Source organism: Gadus macrocephalus, chromosome 19 (genome assembly GCF_031168955.1).
Source record: "Gadus macrocephalus chromosome 19, ASM3116895v1".
NCBI lineage: Eukaryota > Metazoa > Chordata > Actinopteri > Gadiformes > Gadidae > Gadus > Gadus macrocephalus.
The window spans coordinates 13,270,522-13,286,941 of NC_082400.1; the positions used below are offsets into that span (position 1 = coordinate 13,270,522).

At 46.7% G+C, this 16,420-nt stretch overlaps 3 protein-coding genes across 5 annotated transcripts in view; 2 read left to right on the top strand and 1 right to left on the bottom strand.

Moving 5' to 3' along the window:
* Window positions 1-16,420, top strand: part of LOC132447275 (protein phosphatase 1H-like) — a 69,136-nt gene that overhangs the window by 17,629 nt on the left and 35,087 nt on the right.
* On the top strand, window positions 192-7,096 carry alg12 (ALG12 alpha-1,6-mannosyltransferase). Its single transcript, XM_060037841.1, has 9 exons — window positions 192-382; window positions 797-929; window positions 1,520-1,693; window positions 2,126-2,320; window positions 2,430-2,532; window positions 3,362-3,586; window positions 5,161-5,330; window positions 5,902-5,977; window positions 6,404-7,096. Exons 1-9 carry the CDS (start codon window positions 224-226, stop codon window positions 6,651-6,653), a joined length of 1,485 nt encoding a protein of 494 aa, XP_059893824.1. The 5' UTR covers window positions 192-223; the 3' UTR covers window positions 6,654-7,096.
* zbed4 (zinc finger, BED-type containing 4) lies at window positions 7,216-15,250 on the bottom strand. 3 transcript variants are annotated; one of them, XM_060037826.1, is made up of 2 exons: window positions 15,078-15,250; window positions 7,216-12,101 (listed from the first exon to the last, which is right to left on the bottom strand). In XM_060037826.1, the coding sequence occupies exon 2, from the start codon at window positions 11,886-11,888 to the stop codon at window positions 8,064-8,066; it is 3,825 nt and encodes a 1,274-aa protein (XP_059893809.1). In that variant the 5' UTR covers window positions 11,889-12,101; window positions 15,078-15,250; the 3' UTR covers window positions 7,216-8,063. The 3 variants fall into 3 exon arrangements, with proteins under 3 accessions (XP_059893809.1, XP_059893811.1, XP_059893810.1); XM_060037828.1 differs by lacking the exon at window positions 15,078-15,250 and adding an exon at window positions 14,935-15,071; XM_060037827.1 differs by lacking the exon at window positions 15,078-15,250 and adding an exon at window positions 14,119-14,892.

Consider the following 16,420-nt stretch of genomic DNA (forward strand, 5'->3'; position numbering starts at 1 on the left):
GACTAAACCGGAAGTCGATTTCCGTTCCATTGTCATGTGGCAGAGAAAAACCTTATTAGCTTTTTATTTCCTAGGTTACAATAAAGAAATACGTGAAAATATAAAGTGTAAAATAAAAATAAATTCATAAATAATAACATATAAAAACCAACGTTAGTATATCCGTCCACCGAACGTATTTGGACATCCGGCTAAACAGGAAGTTGATTTCAATGCCGCTGTCATGGCAGAAAAGAGGACAGATTCTGGGCTACTGCTGCTGTTGTTACTAATTTCTGTGTCTCTGTTACATTTATTCATATGCCCCTTCTCCAAAGTGGAAGAGAGCTTCAATCTGCAGGCAGCACATGATATTCTGTACCACAGACTCGACTTTGACCGGGTAAGAGTCTGGTGTGGTCATGGTTGTCTCTGGTGCAGAGCTCTGCAGAGAGGATTAACTTAAACTTTGTGTGTGATTTGTTTTATATTGCATGTATTTAAATTATCAATTTATATCCAAGGACTTGAGTACTTTACCTTTATATTTGAGATTTGTTTTGTATTGCATATATTCATATTATGAATGTGTATCCAAGGACTTAGTTTATTTTGGGGAGTTGGTTTATATTGCATACATAATGCAATAATTAGAGATAATACACAGACAATATACACAATAAAAGTCTCAGAAATGATAAGACATTAAACTGAAAGTAGACGTTATCAAAGCTGATGTATTTAGTAACCATTTACAGTTATTCATTTGTATCTTATATAAGAGGCATAAAATGAGCACTGACTGTGGTTCCTCCAGTACGATCATCATGAATTCCCCGGCGTGGTTCCACGGACGTTCCTCGGGCCGCTCTTCATATCCGCCCTGGTCTCCCCCCTGGTGGCGCTGTCCTCCCTGCTGGATGTACCCAAGATCTACACGCAGCTGATGGGTAGCTCATCCATACCATAATAGTCATTCTCATCTTCACGTATGGTGCACCGTTGTCAATATAATTGTTATGACCTTTATTTAGTCATCATTTTTACGATAATCAGTAACACTACAATAAGTATAAATTAATCAAACATTCATTAACATTAGTTAATGCGGTAATAATCCTCAACTGACAGATAAATATAAATGAATTAATGGTCTAGTAATAATTTATTAATGGTGTTCATTTTAACTAAGGTAATTTATACATTATTTAATAGGGTTAAGGTTAACCCTATCCACGACCGCCATTCTAATGTAATATAATAATGATTATAACTGCATTGACTAATGTTAATTCATGGTTAATTAATGTAACCTTATTGTGAAGTGTCCTCCTTTTGTTTTTAGAAATAACCAACATACATGTTTGGGCCAGAGTTTGAGCCAGAGTTATTATTATTATATAAAATAGCCTATAAACCGGACACGGCTCTTCATTAATAATGCTATAATAATGCTATACCCTGATAACAAGCCATCCATCCATCATGTGTTTGCGTCCCCTGGCCCACCCTGTTGTGTTGTGTTGTGTTGTGTGTGCAGTGCGTGGCTGCCTAGGAGCGTGTGTCGTCGCGGCCCTCTGGCTCATGCAGAAGGAGGTGAGGAAACAGTTCGGGTCGACGGTGGCCGCACTCTTCTGCCTGACGTGTGCGTCGCAGTTCCACCTCATGTTCTACTGCACGCGCACGCTGCCCAACGTGTTCGCCCTGCCCTTAGGTGAGAGCCCCCGCAAAGTACAAGCTGTTACAATTTCTGTGTTTTTGAGGAACATTGTCGTTACTGACTCTCCTATTATATTCCAAAAGTGGATCTTTCTCATAAGCAGATAGTTTGAGTAAACAGTCTTTCAGTCAGTACTGATTTTGTATACATTTGTTTTCAGAGAGAGAGAGAGAGAGAGAGAGAGAGAGAGAGAGAGAGAGAGAGAGAGAGAGAGAGAGAGAGAGAGAGAGAGAGAGAGAGAGAGAGAGAGAGAGAGAGAGAGAGAGAGAGAGAGATTGGGAGAGAGAGAGAGAGAGATTGGGAGAGAGAAAGAAAGTTTCCATGCTTGTATCAATAGCGGTAAAAGTTGAATAGATAGAAAATAAGGAAACTTCATGCGTTGTGTGTTTCTGTTCCTCTTTAACTCCGCTCGTTGCTGCCCTCCAGTTGTGATGGCGTGCACGGCATGGATGGCCCAGAGGCACCGCCCCTTTATCGCCCTCTCAGCCTTCGTCATCATCGTGTTCCGGGCGGAGCTCTGCCTCCTGCTGGGGCTCATGTTGATGATGTCACTGGTCTGGAGGAGGCTGAGTCTGTCTGAGCTTTTCTGCTGTGCCGTGCCCGTCGGGATACTAGCACTGGGTAGAGAGACACACACACACACACACACACACACACACACACACACACACACACACACACACACACACACACAGTGTCCTCCGCTGAACCTCTCCCCGTGTGTCTGCAGCTCTCAGCGTGGGGGTGGACTCGTTCTTCTGGCGCAGGCTCATCTGGCCCGAGGGCCAGGTGCTGTGGTACAACACCGCCCTCAACAAGAGCTCCAACTGGGGAATATCCTTCTTTACCACCGCCCGGAACCATCCCAGACTCACACACTCCGGCAGGCTGTCTTTACCATGACGCTTCTGGCGGAACACTCTGTCAGACAGTATTGTTTGGTGGCATGGTTTTGTCCCAGGAAACTCCCCGGTCTGGTGAATTAGTGTGTTCACTAATAAATGAGTATGTTCGCTCGTCCATTAGTGTGTGCACTCATTCACCGGTCAGCTTGGCAAGCAGCTGATTGGGTGATTGGTTGGAATGGAGATGGGCGTTCCTTGCTACAGCTTTCCAACAAAAAATGAATGGCTGCATTGTCAATGAAATTATGAGATGGCACTTCATTGATCAGATGGGAAATGCGAGCACAGCAGCAGAATGTACAGGGTGGGAGTAGAAGAAAAAAAAAAATATATATATATATATATATATATACATATATATATATTTTTTTCTTCTTTTTTTTTTCTACTCCCACCCTTTACATTCTTCTGTTGCGCTCGCATTTCCCATATATATATATATATATATATATATATATATATATATGGGACGACCTTGGGTGTCTTGAAAGGCGCCTCTAAATTAAATGTATTATTATTATTATTATATATATATATATATATATATACATCAATAAATTGAGACCCTAATAAATCTATATACTGTAAATGAATAAAAACTATCCAACAATATAAAATATAAATATACCAATATGAGTTGGAAAAAAGAAACGAACAAGGGGAAAGTTATAAAATTACTTCAAAATAACGAGAGAGCAAAGCCTCCCGGTGCGCCGCCCCCCCTGCACCCCGGCCCTCTCCTTGACTCCCCGCAGTAAACCTCGCCCTTCCTGTGGTACTTCTACTCCGCCCTGCCCCGGGCGCTGGGCTGCACCCTGCCCCTGGTGCCCCTGGGGCTGCGTGACCCCCGGACGCGGGCCGTCCTGCTGCCCTCGCTGGGCTTCGTGCTGCTCTTCTCCCTGCTGCCGCACAAGGAGCTGCGCTTCATCATCTACGCCTTCCCGCTCCTCAACCTGGTGGCGGCCCGGGGCGCCTCCTACATGTGAGTACGCACGCTGTACGCACGCTGTACGCACGCTGACACCTTCTCTTGGGGTTGCCTGATTATGGGAAAAATCCTAATCACGATTATTTTGGTCATCATTCAAATCAGGATTATTCAAACGATTATTTTTGAGTTTGAAAACATGTGTTTATTCAGCATGTCTCTCCGATCTTTTGTTTTGTAACAGAACTTTGAAATTCTGCCTTAAATGATCCAGTGTAAAACGATATAAAGATATGTATCCAGCTGTTCTGCCCTTTTTATAAACCATAAAAAAAATCCCCCAAAAATCTATTATTTTGTGGTCGTTTGTTGCTAAAATCGCAATCAAAACTCGACTAATCGCCCAGCCCTACCTTCTCTTGGTAACTGGTAAACAAGACATTCACCCATTCATGCACACGTTCACACACCGACTGTGTGTGTGAACCGTGCTCGAGCTAGGGGGAGCCGGAGATCGAACCAGTGACCTTCCGGTTGCGGTAACGCGCTCTACCTTCCCATCCCCCGTGATGGTGGGGAACGGGGGGTTGGGGGGGGGGGGGGATGTTCTGGTAAGTGAGGTTCTGCTTGGTGATGTTCCAGCGAGGCCGCTGTGTCCGTGGCCGCAGCCACTGTGTTTTGCTTTTTAACGTGAAGAGAAATACAAGCAGGATAAACAGCAGTGCTCGTCCGTCAGACTGTTGAACTCTGGGGCAGGTTGGGCCAGAAATAATGCAAATACATTTTTGGTCTACATTTTATCTTGTTTATTTCATTGTCCTATTGGTCTATATCTATTGTATATTTTTTTTTATCTTTGCCAACAATCTGAATAAAGTACCTTCTATTTTGAGTATCACTACTACTACTACTACTACTACTACTACTACTACTACTATGCAGAGCCAAGCTCCCAGCACGAGGAAGGCCCAGGTGAATGCTAAACATCCTCTCTAGCGTTGCTGCAGTTTCTCTGGGTTGTGTCTTCTCTCCAGAACAGAGAACTGCCTCTCACACTTTTAACCACAGGCGCTGGTTTCACAACACGCCACACCAATCATCCTCGATCCGTACGTGCGCGGTGGTTAGAGGTGTGTGTGTGTGTGTGTGTGGAGGGGGGGGGGTTTCTCATCTTTTAACAGTGAGAACACACTGAGGTGCACTGCCAGACAACATGTCCACATTATTATATTGGGAAAGAGCTTAGTGCTTATTTATGGTTCCTGTTGCGTCCTTTTAAAGGGTATTTTCTGGTGGAAGTTAAAGCTTCTCTGCACCAGTGTTTATTGTTAAACTTCTCAGTTTTCACTGAGAAGTCATCATGCACCTGTTTTTGCCAGGCAAGGTGGATTCCCCAAATCAGTCAGTAAAACAGAGACGAGAACGCAGTCAACCAGAACCAATTCTCACGGAGCAGTTCACTCACTAATGACAGATGGCCATGGCACGGGAAATGTTGTCACAGCAGAAAGTACTGAACAGTACTGAAGGACCGGTTGATGCAATGAGGTGTGTGTTGTAAGTGATTCATACAGCGCTCCACTGTTTTTGTTGACTCTGTGGTCGTCTGCCTTGTCTTCACCACACAGCCTGAGCAACTATCACAAGTCCTGGCTCTACAAGCTGGGTTCGCTGCTCGTGATTGGTCAGCTGCTGGCCAACGCCGTGTTCTCGGGCGTCTCTCTCTACGTCTCGCACTACAATTACCCAGGAGGCCGAGCGCTACAGGAACTAGACCGGCGGGTCCCAGCCACCGCAGGTTGGTCTCACTTTCAGGTCACCTCATAGGCTCACATGACTTCCTGTTCCGTGGAACCGCGGTCAGTGAGGGCTCTGGGTGGTTTCACTAGTCAGGCTGTTGGTCGATGAAGAACGGTTTGGTTTTGTTCATCAAATACATACATCTCATAGATTAATTTAACTTTTAGACTTACGTTAGTCTGAATAATATTTTCATATTGTTGATTGACAACAAATTAATATAGACTACACCAGAATTAAGAATTGACTAGAGGGTGTCTAAAGAATATATTAGAATAAAGAATAAGAATCTAGATAAAAGGATTCAAGGCTCTCTGCCTAAAGGTTGTTTTTCTGTATTCAATGACCTTGGACTTTATTGATTTCCTTCGGTAGGAGTTTCAAGTTTATTGATCATTTGCAATTCAATAACGTAAATAAAATACAGATATGATACAATAAAAGATAATTACTCAAATAAAAGAGTCCAATAGGGAAAAATGGTACTATGAGTATTATTAATGTTGTGTTCTTGTCTGTTTATGAAACATCATCCGAACCCATCCTCACTTGTCCCCCGACCTAAACAGACGTCTGGGTCCACATGGACCCCTACGTGGCTGAGACTGGGGTCTCACGTTTCCTGCAGCAGAGCAGCATCTGGAGGTGAGTCCACCCTCCACCTCCTACCTGCCAGGGCTGCACCATATTGGGAAAACATCGTATTGCGGACAAAAAATGGACACATGGAAACGAAATAATAATAGTGAAAAATTTAAATAAATCTTAGAATAAATAATTAATCATTGTATTGTGATTGGGGTGATTTAGTAGCGTTATACACTGGTTATACAGACCTTTATGCTTGCGAATTAAATGGGAAAATAAACAATTGCAAGGCAATATCGAAGTACCTCATTTTGGTCCATGTCGCTTTTTCTAAAACGTTCCTAATTTAATTGAATTTATGGTAACATTAAGATGGCGTCTCGTTTAATTCCTAATATTAATATGGCGTGTCACGTCATTCATAATATAAAAAAATGGCGTGTCCCTTCATTCATAATATTAACAAGGCGTGTCGTTCGCCAGATATGACAAACGCGAGGACGTGCGTCCCGGCCACGCGGAGATGAACACCTACTCCCACATCATCATGGAGGTCAACACCACCAGCCTGCGCCTGCTCCAGGACACCCACCCGCCCCTGGCCTTCATCCAGGGGTACGACCGGGTGGTGCTCACCCCCACCCAGCTGCCCCCCTTCAGGGTGCAGCTAGTAGACAAGGTGGTGATCCTGCAGAGGAAGGACTTCAGGGCCGCTCCTAGCGGCGGGAGATGACCGCGGACGTTGAGCGGTTCACGGGAAGCATCGGAATACTATGAGCGAAGTTGGCACTTTGTCGTGAAAATACGATATTTCTGTTGGAGACCGAGTTCTGTTGATAGTGTGGTGTATGATGAAAGGTGGAGTATTAGTCATAACATTACGGGACGTGACTGTAGGAGATTTCAGAGGTTTGCGCAGGACACACGTCAAGGATCCTCAAAGTCCTGTTGGACCCGCGGAACCGGTTTGATTCCCGCTCCGAGCTGTAAGGATAACATTGTTCCTATGCAAATCTACCATCTTGGTGTTCGAATCCAGATACGTAGCCGAGAAGGACAACTGAGTTGCCCAATCAGTTTCAAAATCAACAATGTTATCATGTAGAGTGGATACATTGGTGTGGTTGGGATCAGCTCTTATATATTATTTTAAAGAATAAAATAGTAATCATAAAACCTCCTGACTTCGTGTTTATTAAGTACAATTGTGCTTTCTGAATTTTCTTCTGCTTAATGAATATAATCTATACATGCAATAATCTATAATTTGATGCTATAAAAGAGAATAAATACACTTATGTAGGGAAACCCTTTATTTACAGTCAACCACAAGATCTGCATGGCTCCAGTTTCAAAGCTAAAATGTGTAAGAAATTAGCTCCAGTCATTAATTATATAAAAATTACATTACTCAATCATTAAGAAAAAATAACAATGAACCCATAATTTAATCCCTTGAAAAACAAATACTTAAAAATTGTGCTAAGAGACAAGTATTATCCACACAAAATCCTTATTCTGAAAATACAGCAATATTTTACATCAGCATATTAAAAACATTTGAGCAAGTAAAAAAGATCTCTCTAAATGACGGTACCATAAGCCACAAATTCACAATTAAAGAATTAAATAAAATATCTTTCAGTCACAGCATTTATTTTTGGAGTCAATGTTTCCACTTTAGAAAACAAAGCAACCTTTACTCAACTATGATAATCAAAAAAAAGCCCTGACTTGATTTTTGCGAAACTTATGAAGTATGTACAGCATTTTGACCTGAAGTAGTTTTGGATAAGGCACAAGGAGAGAGCAGACACGCACAAATAAAAATATTTAAAAAAGAAACTGAACACACATCAATTTACAGCAAAACACGTAACCCCTACGTCTACACTAAACCCCTCCCTGATACTCTGAACAAAGAGCTTTCCATCACATCAGCTAGTTAAAAACAGTAGTACACATCAAACTCATCACAACCTCCACAGTCTAGCCTCTGCATTTGGGAACAAAAAACGAATCAGTGTTTAAATTGATATATTCTTTCATTACACCCCCCCCGCCCAAACAAACAAAACCCCATTTCACAGCTATGCATCTTGGTCCCTGATAAAGGGTTTAACAAGTGACTGCTCTCTCGCGATCAGTATTGAAAGTAGATCAAGGGCAGGTTAACCTTGAGGAACAGCAGACCCTCGATGTTCTCCAATGACGGTCGCGGCTGGCCGGGCACAGAGCTGCCGCTGGCCGTGCTGAACAGGCTCTCGGCCGGCACCACGCTCGGCGGACAGCCGACGTATCTGGCGGCTACTTTGGCAAGGTCCGGCCACTGGAACTTCTTCAAGTTCCAGTAGTCCAGGGGGTCACAGCTTTGATCGAGTATGTCTTCCTCCAGGTACTCCAGCACGGCCAGCTCTGAGGACCGGGGCTTCTCCTCCTGCTTGATCTTGTGTCTGATGTCGTCCATGAGGGACCACAGGTTGTCTCCGCTGGAGCCGACGGCAGTCGCCGCCGAGGGGTCTCCGCCGCGGCCGTTGGGCAGCAGGGGCGTATCCTCGAGGGCTGAGGTAGAAGAGGACAGATTCAGTTCTCGGACGAGGTCTTGCTTGCACTGCTCGGCCTCGTCCTCGGTGAACAGTGAGGTCTTGTAGCGCGGGTCCAGCATGGTGGCCCAGGTGTACCGCGGGTCGCGGAGGTTCGCCGACATCCGGCCGACCATGGCCTCCTTGAGGGACTTAAGCATGTTGTCGATGCCCACCGTCTCGTCGAACAGCAGGTCCACCTTCCGGTTGAGGATGTGGACGAGTGGTATGATCTGGCCCAGGGTGGCCGTGCGGGAGCTCATCTCCTGGCAGGCCACCTCGAAGGGCTTCAGTGCATTGCAGACCGACAGCATCACCTCCCACTGGTCGCAGCTGATCATTTCCCTGAAGTTGCACTCGATGGACAGCTCGTCGATGGCCTTCTTCTGCTCCACCAGACGCTCCAGCATCGAGAAGGACGTCCGCCACTTGGACGGGACGTCCTGCACCAGCTGATTCTCCGGCAGCTGGTGCAGCGCCTGGAGCTCGGCCAGCTTCTCCTTGGCCTTGGCCGAGCGCTGCACACGCTCGGAGATCTTTCGCGCGATGCTCAGCAGGTTCTGCACCATCCGCTGGCTCTTTATGGCTTCGGTGACAATGAGGTCCACCGTGTGGCCGAAGCACAGCACCGTGGCACGGTCGCTGTCCTCAAGGGCGCCCTGAATGGCGGCGCTGTCCGTGACCGTGAAGCCGAGCTTGAGCCCCGACGCGGTCACCCAGGACTCCCACAGGTACTCCAGCTGCTTCTGGATGGTGATCATGTCGTGGTCGCAGTCGATCTGCGAGACGCTGAGCAGCGCGGAGCAGTGGTAGTCCTGGCCCTGAGGCCTGAGGTTGGACTCGTACGAGGCCCAGTGGGCCGTGAGTGTCAGGTACTCCCTGGTCTGGGAGCTGACCCAGATGCTGGTGGTGAAGTGGACCACGCCACTCTCGGCTTCTTTGAGATGTGAGAGGACGGAGTCCTTCACCCGCTCGTACATGTCCGGGATGGCGGTGCTGGTGAAGTAGGAGGAGGACGGTGGGGAGTACTGGGGCTGGAGGTACTCTAGTAGTCGGGTGAGCCCGGAGTTTTCCACCAGCACCGATGGCTGCAGATCCAGTGCGAGCATCTCTGCGATGAGTTTGGTGATCTTTTTGGCAACAGAGTGGTTTTCGTCAAACTTCTTGCCGGTTTCCTCGTACGTCGAGGTCTCGGCGAGTTCCTGTTTCACTTGGACTTCCACAGACGGCTTGTTACCTGAGATAGTGTTGTTACTGTCGAGGACATGTCCATGAAACCGCTGCATATGCCTGAATAGGCAACTGGTGCCGAGGTTGGTGGTCTTCTTGCCCCGGCTTATGGTGCGGCTACAGTGCAAACAGACCACCTTGGTGGGGTCGGTGGGGGAGATGGAGAAATGGTTCCACAGTTTTGAAGTCTTTTTGCTGAAAACGGGCAGGGTGTGGGGCTTCTTCTCCGGTACTCGTTCGTCGGGTGCTTTGGTTGAGTCCGGTTCCGGTTCCACGAGGGCCGTGTACGGCAGGGGCGAGAGGTCTTTGTCGTCGGGGGCTTTTTGGTTTTTGAGGAAGTCCGGGTGGCGCCGCATGAGGTGCCTCATCAGACAGCTGGTGCCAAAGTCGCCCCGCTTGCCCCGACTGATGACGCAGGGGCAGTAGCGGCACAGCGCCTTGAGCTGGTCCACCGGGGACACGATAAAGTGGTGCCACACCTCCGACTTCACCCGCTTCATGATCTTCTTGTTCTGCTGGAACACGGAGTGATCGTGACCGAGGCTGGTGCCCCCAGGCGGTGGTTCCCCCCCGGGGGAGGAGTCCAGGACCGAGGCCTCGTCCCCGTGGACCGCCATGGAGAGGTTGAGGGAACTCTCCTGCCCAGACAGGTTCAGGGCCTTGTCCGGATCCACCTTCATCTCCATGCCGTCGTCCAGTTGTAGGGCTGCGTCGTCGGACATGAACTCAGGAGGGGAGTGGGGACCTGGGAATTCCTTTTTTATTTCCAGCACTTCCTGTAGTTGGGAACGAGGCAGGAGTGAGGGCGGGTTGGTGTAGGGCGGCGGGATGTGGTTGCCCTGTCCGTTCTCCTCGATGACCACTTCCTTGTGGGCCCTCCACATGTGTCGGATGAGGCAGCTCGTTCCCAGGTCTTTCCCGTTCTTTCCGCGGCTGAACTCGTTCATGCAGTGGATGCAGACTGCTTTGGAGCTGTCGGCCGGGGAGAGGTAAAAGTGTTTCCACACAGCGGATCGCCGGCGGGAACTCGAGCTCTTCGGGGTTCCGTGAAAGCGCTCGAGACCTCCGTCCAGCGCGTCTTCGGCTCCGCTTTCGGTGGAATGTGAGAATGGGGGTGTGCCGACGGCGAGCGAGAGATCGCCATCGGTGCCGGGCTCGATTTTGGGTTCAACTTTGGGAAACACTTCTTTGGACGAAGGATCTTGGTTGTCGGCGGACGAGGTGGACGGCGACGTCTTGTTTGAGGCAGGACTGAGGGCGAGCATCGACAGGTCTCCGTTTTTTGGCGAGTTGGGAGAGGGAGGTATCAGGGAGGAAGGGTGGGAGACCAGAGACGTGGGGTTGGAGGGTGCGTCGGCCCCCTCTTGTAACAGCACTGTGGGGTGAGCCCTGCGGACGTGCCTCATCAGGCAGCTGGTGCTGAGGTCCTTCTCGTTCTTCCCGCGGCTGAACTCCTTCATGCAGTACAAGCAGATGGCTTTGGTGCTGTCGCGCGGCGAGATGCAGAAGTGGTTCCAGGCGGGAGACTTCTTGCGGGGGTTGGCGTTGCTTCGGATGGACGACAGGAGGCTCTGTGTGACGGCGTCCATGGCGACGTCGTACAGCGTGCTGGTGTAGCCGCTGAACAAGCTGCTGTAGTCGTCGTCCCGGGGGAGGTAAGGACCCGTCGAGCTATCCAGTGAAGACCTCTCATCTTCCTGCAGCTCCTCCTCCTCCATCCCGTTGACTTCTTCCTCCTCTACTTTGATACGTTTAGCTGCTGGGTCGCAATTATCCGTCTCGGGTTTGGGCTCGACCTCCATGGCCAGCTCTCCGTGGTCAGTGTCTATACTTTTGTCCGAAAGCGTCGGCGAGGCCGGAGGCAACTCCTTCGTCTTCTCGGGATCGGACTGCTTATGGACCTGGGGAGATACTTCTTCCTCCCCCTCCTCTTGAGGAGAAGGCGAAGGTTTCGCCGGCGTCGACGAGAAACCCGCGGTGGGCTTTGCGTCCGGTACTTCGTTGAGGCTCATGCTGTAGGACTTGAACACGTAACCCTCCTGGCCCTCGATCCTCAGACAGCTGCCTTTTGCTTCCCTTTTCTTCCTCTCGATGGCGCCGCTGAGGTCAGACGCTGTGTTCTCCTCCCCCCTCACAGACTGCTCCTCCCCCTCCATCTCACCACGGCGACTTCTCTCTGGGGGGGGACGGGGGGGGGGGGACGGACACACTAGCGTCTTCAAACAGGGGCGGTGATATAAGCTGGAGTAGTCATGTGTGTTTGGCTCTCAAGCTATCGTTTTTGTTGACGTTGTTGTTGACGTCTGGCTGCCAGGAACGCAGGAAGCCCCTCTGTCCTCCTCCATTTAAAACGTTTTCACCTCAAACACCTGGAGAGAGAGAGAGAGAGAGAGAGAGAGAGAGAGAGAGAGAGAGAGAGAGAGAGAGAGAGAGAGAGAGAGAGAGAGAGAGAGAGAGAGAGAGAGAGAGAGAGAGAGAGAGAGAGAGAGAGAGAGAGAGAGAGAGAGAGAGAGAGAGAGAGAGAGAGAGAGAGAGAGAGAGAGAGAGAGAGAGACCCATTAATTTCAGACACTCCAAAACCAAACTATAATGACCTTCCAGGAGGTTAAAGGTCATCCAGGTATACTGTGTTTGAGACAAGAGACAAGCCGTTAGATCCAAAAGGTGTTTACACCCCTCTGATGAGAAAGGGTGGAGCTTAAACACATATTAATATATCCTCCCCTTCTCGAGACATATTTCACTGACCGATAAGCTTAATGCAATTAGGAATCATTTACGGTAAATTCAGAATTAATTGCATTAAATTTGCATCCTTACATAATAAATGGGTTTGTGGAGGGGGAGGGGGGGGAATAGTGAATGCTTTATATTTTTACGTAAAATTAATATTTGGATATACATATTTCATAAAAGAGCAGGTTAAATATTTGGACACTGAATGCTTCATGCTCCAACTAAAAAATATATACATTCATGATATTGAACAAAAAACTAATATCACTGAATGCTTTTTATTTAAATTAAAACTGTAATATCAGTAAATTATTTACATTCAAAGTAAAACTAATATCACTGAATGCTTTTATTCTAACTAAAACTGTAATATCACTGAATGCTTTATATTCAAATACCTCCAGGCCTGAGGCCTAGCACCAACTGGATGGTCCAGTTAATCAACAAACCAACCCCCAACGACATCTACCCCCTAGCACCAAGACCAAACCACCCAACCTATGACCCTTAACACCCCCACCCCCCTGAGTGAAAAGAGGACTGACCTGCATTCGTTTTTATGAACAAGCGTAACAAGGTTACAGGCTAAGTGACCAAATAAACAAAGGACTGCAAAGTTAGTATCGAAATAGCTTAGCCTAGACTCACGCATTAGCAAACGATAAAGTATGCTGGGCCTTTGGATGGGAGGGGGATGCTTGTAAACCTTATAAAGATCAGTTTGCCCTCGATGACCAAGTACTGCAACAAGCTGACGAATGTAGCTCATACCACTGACCAGGTAACCAGCAGCTAAGCGGTAGCACTGACAGGTGAGTAGCTGTTAGCATGTAGCCCTGACCAGTTGACCAGCAGTCACATGCCCTCAGTAAACAAACTCAATGACATAACGTGGCAAAGGAAAGGGCAGGAATCTATTATCAAACTGTGTCTTTGTGTGTGTGGCATCTCATTTCTGTAGTACACTTTCTAAATCTTTGGATACAAGTGCCCGTTTCGATAACAGATTTGTGGGTTTTTCTGTCACTTTCTAGTCTGCAATATGAAGTATTGTCTTTTTATTTAGCAAGATACATTTTACAACCACTTGGAGTAAAATGAAGCTCATGAATGAATGAATCTTAATCCATCTTTAGTGTGGTGAACAAACTTATAGAAACGATAAAATATTCAAATGCATGCACGATAAGAAGGTTTTTGGTTTACAAAATATTGACCTTTCCAAAATATTAACATGTTTAAAAAAATAAATAAAGCAAATTGAACCACAGCAAAAGTGTAGCCTTGAGTGTTAAACTAGTATTTCATCATCACAATGATACCATTAGATCTCTGAATTGTGAGAAAGAAAATACATAGCTATTTTTTTTCTAAAACAATACCCCAACGATGGATCAATGCCTGCAATAGCCATCATGGTACATTCATTCAAATGTTAATCATTAGTGTGTGTTTAAATAAAATCTATTAAAATTAAATAAAGTAGAAAGTGTACCATCAAACCACCTTTCAAACCAATACCAGCCTCATCACCCCACAAATACAAATAAATAAAGTAGAAAGTGTAACCTCAAACAACCTACAAACCAGTACAACCACCACCACCCCACACCGGACCGACCAGTCCAACCAAAAACACCAAACCCTTACTTGATTACTTTGATCCGATCCTCGATCCCTGAACCATGAACCAAAACTCTTGAGTCGCGTTCTCCGGAACCGCTCCTGAACTGATCCGGATTGGGAAACACACAAAGAACCGAGAAAACAACACGGACGTCTCCTTAGCGCGTCAAACCCGCTTTTCCGGGTTTGGTCGCGAAGCAATACCCGAACCCAGGTCCTTCCTCAATCCTCCGTCTTACCACACTTCCCCACTAAGACACCAATAAACGATAAATAATAATAAATATAAGCAACCAAGGTATATAAAGGTATAATAATAAAACAATTCAACGGACGTTAAACATAATAATATTGGCCAATTTCGTAACGTCGCCGATTTACATCGTGTAATTGTACGCTTTAAAGTCACGTGTTTGGCGTAAACAACCGTTTCTTCGCGAGGGTTTCGGGTCGCGACCCGCAGGGACGGTTCGCTCCCCGACACCCAGGGTGGTGAAACAACATCTTCCCCTCAATAACAGGGTGGCTCTCCTGCTGTTCACTTAGCTTAGCCACCAGAGCTAACTAGCTTAGCCCGCTAGTCTAGGCTAGGAGTGAACACAAACAAGGCGCGTGGTGTTAACCCTTCTGTCACACGAACCCCCGACGGGAATCGATCGGAGCGATTCGGACGCAGTCCGACCGACACACCCGGGTCCAGTGTCAGAAGGTCCACCTTGACCCCCCACATGAAGTGGTCTCAGAACCACAACCAGTTAGGCCACACACACACACATACACAGAGACACACACACACACACACACACACACACACACACACACGGGACGTAGTAAGCCAACCTGGCGGTGCAGAACCAACCCCCTGTGCTGTGGATCACCACTCGAGATCCGGGTTGGATCAGGATTCGGCACGACGACGACGTGCCGAGCCCTAAACGCACGTCCCCTAAACCGGAATACCCCCCCAGATGAGGTATACGCACCGATGCGACGTGACGGTGGGACCGGGTCGGGCTCGGCTCTGAACCGGTTAACGCGGAGACCGTCTGGTGGGTCCCGGGCTGCTTTGTCTGCGGCGGGGCGACCGGACTGCAGCTCCACACAGCGACCGGAGGAGCGCTGCGCTCTGGTGATGTCACCGCGGCCCCTCATGGAGCCGTCGGGGACACGGGTTCACGCACATTGAAATGAAGTGCTTAATGCTGTAGACTAAAACACAAACTTTCATGTAGTATTGGTTGAGCAGAATATGAAGGATGAGTAAGAAAACTAAGGAAATTTGCAGATACGCGCCTAATTACAGATAAAAAAAAAGAAGCAATGTTTACACTGGTAGTGCATTAAGCATGGGAAAAGCCAATGAATATATATTTAGATTATTGGAAGTCAATAGTAAAGTGAGGTTAATGTGAAGGTGAACGTGAGAGAGGGGTGACTGTGTGTGTGTGTGTGTGTGTGTGTGTGTGTGTGTGTGTGTGTGTGTGTGTGTGTGTGTGTGTGTGTGTGTGTGTGTGTGTGTGTGTGTGTATCTTATTAATGTATAGAGAGAATATATGTGTATATATTGATGGGCTATATTTATCTATATATCTCTATCCATATATATATTTAGGATTTTTTTATCAAAACTATTTTTATTTAAATATTTGTCATACACCCAAATATTGAAATACGTTTGCAGCTCACATCTGTCGGTAAACTGTAGCGTTAGAGAAGGATTATCTATTGTTGTGTCGCCGCTTTGTTTGGATCTTAACGGGACGGCCCAGGAGCCGCGATAAAAAACATTGATCCTGCTAGTGTATGTGTATGTGCACTCTTTACGTCTGTGCGCGCGCGTGTGTTTGTGCGTGTCTGAGACAGATGGGCCCCTCATTTTCTTTATTTATAAACCCTATTCCAATGAACAGTATACAAAAATACAATAATTCACACAATGAATGGAAACCCTTCGCTAATACCAAAAAAGTAACTGCATTAATTCCAAGGAAAAATAATAAATATCAGGGAAAAATAATTATATACACAAAAATAAGATATAACGTAAGGTAATAAGGATACCTCATACAATGAGCTTAAAAAAGTAAAAAAAATAAAAAGATATTGATTTGTGTTTAGTTTGTTAGATAAATCAGCCTTATTGCCCGATCTATACAATAAACTAGATAAATCAGGCTTGTTCAAACAAACTAAAGACGAATAGATTATTTTAAAAAAATCATGTCTTTATTTGTTTGTTTGTTTGTTTGTACATTATCACGCACGGACGTGATCCCCGCTGCGTCACAACGTCACCACGTCGTGCCTTGCGTGGTGCGGCGGTCTC